The 4,046-nt window shown below is 42.2% G+C and overlaps 1 protein-coding gene across 1 annotated transcript; it reads left to right on the forward strand.

Annotated features, from left to right (window-relative positions):
- The first annotated feature begins 232 nt into the window (after nt 1-232).
- LOC134396812 (protein SPMIP1) lies at nt 233-3,804 on the forward strand. Its single transcript, XM_063123393.1, has 2 exons — nt 233-709; nt 3,168-3,804. Exons 1-2 carry the CDS (start codon nt 271-273, stop codon nt 3,284-3,286), a joined length of 558 nt encoding a protein of 185 aa, XP_062979463.1. The 5' UTR covers nt 233-270; the 3' UTR covers nt 3,287-3,804.
- Nucleotides 3,805-4,046: the final 242 nt, after the last annotated feature.

Genomic DNA, 4,046 nt, shown 5'->3' on the forward strand with positions numbered 1-4,046 from the left:
CCAGCAAAGCTTTTCAGCATCTCACCACAAGCAAACAGACCCCCTCCCTCAAATGCTGCCTCTGAGTTTTATAACAGCAGTTTGGTTATGGCCGCGGGAGGGTGGGGGAGAACCATGTAAACTGCTCTCCCTGTTTAGTGGTTGTAATTTGAGCCTAGCTTCACTGGCCCTTTTGTGCACGTTTCCTTGGACACCAGAGGGAGGAAGCATTAGTGTATATCAAGCACATAGAGCAATCGCCACACCGGCTCTAGTCCTCTCTCTGGGGCCATGAGAGGCCTACTAACCACACAGGAGCAGGATGGCTGGAGGGAGCTTATTAACAAGGAGGCCTTCTGCAGGGTGAGCTGGAAAGCAAAATATGGGCACAAATACCCCCGGTGGGTGCCTGACTATGGGATATCCAAGAGAAAGTGCTTCTTGCCTGCTACTGGTCCTACAGAGGGCACAAGCTTTGCTGGATGTCAAAAAGTAGCTGCACAAGAGGAGGAAGAACCGCAGTTGCCAGAGGAGAAGGAAGGTCTGAGTCCTCAGGAACCCCTTCCAGAGATGCGGGCCCCGACCCCAGAGACCGAACAGCTGCTGTACCAGGGCTTCTCCCATGAAGGTAAAGGGAGACACCACTACCTCAAAGAGAGGAAGATGAAGTGTCCTGAGGAGAAATTCTGTTACCCAGTGCTATCATCATGGGAATATGGCTGGCGCTTAGGTAAGCGTAACTTAGTTGATGATTCGTTATCACTCTGATCCCACAATATGAGAGGCATGTGGTAGGCTTATGAAAATACTGTATTTGTGGCAATTCAGACATGAAGGGAGATAGCGAGTTATTCCCGTGCCCCCCCTTTTGTTGACTTTGTGGAAGAAATGCTTTTACACTTTGTGATACAATGGCCAAATTGGCCACTGCTGGAACAAGGTATTGTACTCGCTTCCTCAATTTACCAGACACCTGTCATTGCATCTATTACCACTTAGTATTCACATCTTATGCTACGTATATATGAGAGAGAATATCCCCAGCAGACTCCTGAATTGCCAGCAGCTATGCATTCTTGTGTAGATCCACAGGAACAGAGTTAAAGGCTGATTTTGTATGCCAGACAAATAAATAATGTTTCATTAGCCTTTTTCAGCCTTAGGGCCAAATTCCATTTTGGAGAAGCTCTTAGGCGCCCCATTCCAGTGGTGGGCAGGGCCAAAGGCAAAAGAGGTGAGGCCAAAAATAACACCTATCCCCCAATTCTGGCATATTTTAGCTAGGGTGACTATATGGAAAGGAGGACAGGGCTCCTGTACCTTTAAAAGTTGTATAAAAAAGGCAATTTCAGCAGCTGTCGTTCATATGCATGTAGCACCTGGTGAAATTCTCTCTTCATCACAACAGTTAAAGCTAGTTAGAGTGACCAGATAAAAAAGAGGGCACGGCTCCTGCAGCTTTAATTGTTGTGATGAAGAGGGAATTTCACCAGGTGCTGCATGTATACAAACGACAGCTGCTGAAATTCCATTTTCTATATAACTGTTAAAGATACAGGAGCCCTGTCCTCCTTTTCATGGTCACCCTAATTTTAGCTTAAAATTCATACTGCCAGTAACTGAGGCTCAGGAGAGGCATTTCAACCTTTCAGAATGGGGAGAAAACTGCAAAAAAGAAAAAAAAAAAGTGTGAAATCACCAAATGATCAATGATTGGGGGAAAGCTGCAGGAGAAGGGGGCATGGCGTTCTGGGAAAGTCCAGAGGGCCAGATTTGGCCTCTGGACCTGAGGTTCTGCACTCCTGTTCCATGGGGTTGAATAGGCATGTAAATTCATTCATTCATTCATTCATTCGATTGATTGATTGATTGATTGCATTTTTATACTGCCCAATAGCCAAAGCTCTCTGGGTGGTTCACAAAGATTAAAACCATCAAATACAATTCAAGGTATAAAACAACCACAATATAAAAACACAATATAAAAGTACAATATAAAAACACAAGCAGGATAATTCCGAGCAGCAATGCAGAGATTTATACAGATTTTAAACGACTAAGAAGGTAAACTGTTAAAATACTGAGAAAATAAAATGGTCTTCACCTGGAGTCGAAAGGAGTATAATACAGGTGCCAGGCAAACCTCTCTAGGGAGCTCATTCCACAGTGGGGATGCCACAGCAAAGAAGGCTCTCCTCCTGGTAGGCACTTGATTCACTTCCTTCGGCACGTGTGTGAAATGTAAGTACATGTGATGGTGGTTTACTTGAGTTGCCACCGTTTTAGAGGCTCTGCTCCTGGAAAATGCCTGCTTCACTGCTGTCTGACAGAAATTCAGCAGGTGAAGCTTTTGAAATAAAATGATGGGAAAGGCCGTACCAGTTACATTTCTGAACAGCCTGCCACTGTTACAGATGTAGAGAGAAAAAAATTGGCAACCTTTATTTGCACACTTTTGTGTGTTTTTTCTTAGGGGGGCCAACCTGCTGTTTTAGGCATTATTGTTTTATGAGCAGAGATTTGTTTAGTGGGAGCTATAAAACAAAGCAGATCCTCAGAACACTCAGCTTCCTTCAAAAGGACTGATAGTCAAAACAGAATTTGGTACTCCTCTTTAGTTAAGAGCAAATGCTGTGGTTTCAGCCAGTTACAAGCTGTACCTGAGCCTTGGGCAGACGGTGCTGTTGTAGCTACAGGTGGTGAACTCATGAGCTGGATGTTAGTCATAGCTGTTAAATGCCTGATGCAGATTTCACCACAGGCCAGGAAATGGATGACATGTTTATCTGGCTCTTTCCTTATCAGCTTACAACTTGTGACTGTTTTGTGAGGGAATCTGAAATTCACATCAGTTGGCACTCTGCTCCAAATTGTTCAAACAAGCTTATGATCCTAGGGATGCAACTGTAATGTTATTATGTTGTGTACTGACGTGGTTATTCTTATTACTGACTTTTAATGGATTTGTTTCATGTTGTGTTTTATTATTTGTATACCACCTTGATTTTAAATCAAAAAGCTTAGATTTAAAGAACTGTGGATATTATTATTATTATTATTTAATAATTATCATAATCAATAACAACAAATCAACAACAACAGGCTGTATCAGGTTTGAGGCATTGTAAATTTACCCTGTTTTACCTGTTAACACAGTTCAATTGCACCATTTTTTTCTCATCATCTAGGAGACGTTGTTAAAGACATCAAGACACCAGTTCATGGCAAATCCCGAATTGTAAAAGATACTTTCTACTTCAAAAATGGAGTCTTCTATCATCCATCAAAAACTGACAAGCTGTCATGAATATTAATACTGGCTGAAATGCAGAAAAGTTTCTGCAGTGGTGCCTTGAGTGGGTATTTGTTGTGGTATTGAATCACTCAAACACTGTGCATTGGATCCAGATTTAGTCTTATTTATTAAAAATATTTAGTTGTAGGGTTAGACTCATTGTATTTCAGTTAGTCATGACTAGAGTCCCATTGATCTATATGTGTCTGCTTTAAGTATGCCTAAATCTGGATCCAACCCCTTATAAACACTTCCCTCTATAATTAATCTTTCAGATTTAGAATTTGTCTCTAGCTTTGCTCTCTCTGTAATACTTCCTGTGCAATAGATGAACAATACATATTTTTCCAGAGTAACTTTGGGGGTTCTTCTATATCAACGGCAAGTGCACACATCTTCCACACATTTTGGACCACCTAGTTTGATTTGGAGCCATTTCATGAAGCTGCTCGCGATAGCTGCTTTTTCATTCAGCTTGTGGTGGCTCCATTTGCAGTGACTCCCTGACACTAGGAAGCAAGTCAGATGTTCAGAACACCAACAAAAAGGACCTGCTATGAGCTTAATTAAAAATAGGACATCTGCCACAAATGCGCTGGTCAGGTGAATCAACACACACACACGAAGTCAGAGGGATACTTTGAAATTCAGAAGGCTGTGCAGGTTTGTAGCTGATATTGCTCAAAAAGACAGGACATAGCTGTGTGGTGGGGCATGCCATATTCTGTTTCCGGCATCACAATTCCAGGTAGTGAAAGACCTTAGGTCTAGT

Source organism: Elgaria multicarinata, chromosome 3, assembly GCF_023053635.1.
Source record: "Elgaria multicarinata webbii isolate HBS135686 ecotype San Diego chromosome 3, rElgMul1.1.pri, whole genome shotgun sequence".
Classification (NCBI taxonomy): Eukaryota; Metazoa; Chordata; class Lepidosauria; order Squamata; family Anguidae; genus Elgaria; species Elgaria multicarinata.

Bases quoted from the DNA above. Each gene is read 5' to 3' on its own strand.
- LOC134396812 (XM_063123393.1), top strand. From the start codon at position 271: ATGAGAGGCCTACTAACCACACAGGAGCAGGATGGCTGGAGGGAGCTT. The intron at 710-3,167 runs GTAAGCGTAACT...CTCATCATCTAG, and splicing joins GGAATATGGCTGGCGCTTAG to GAGACGTTGTTAAAGACATC.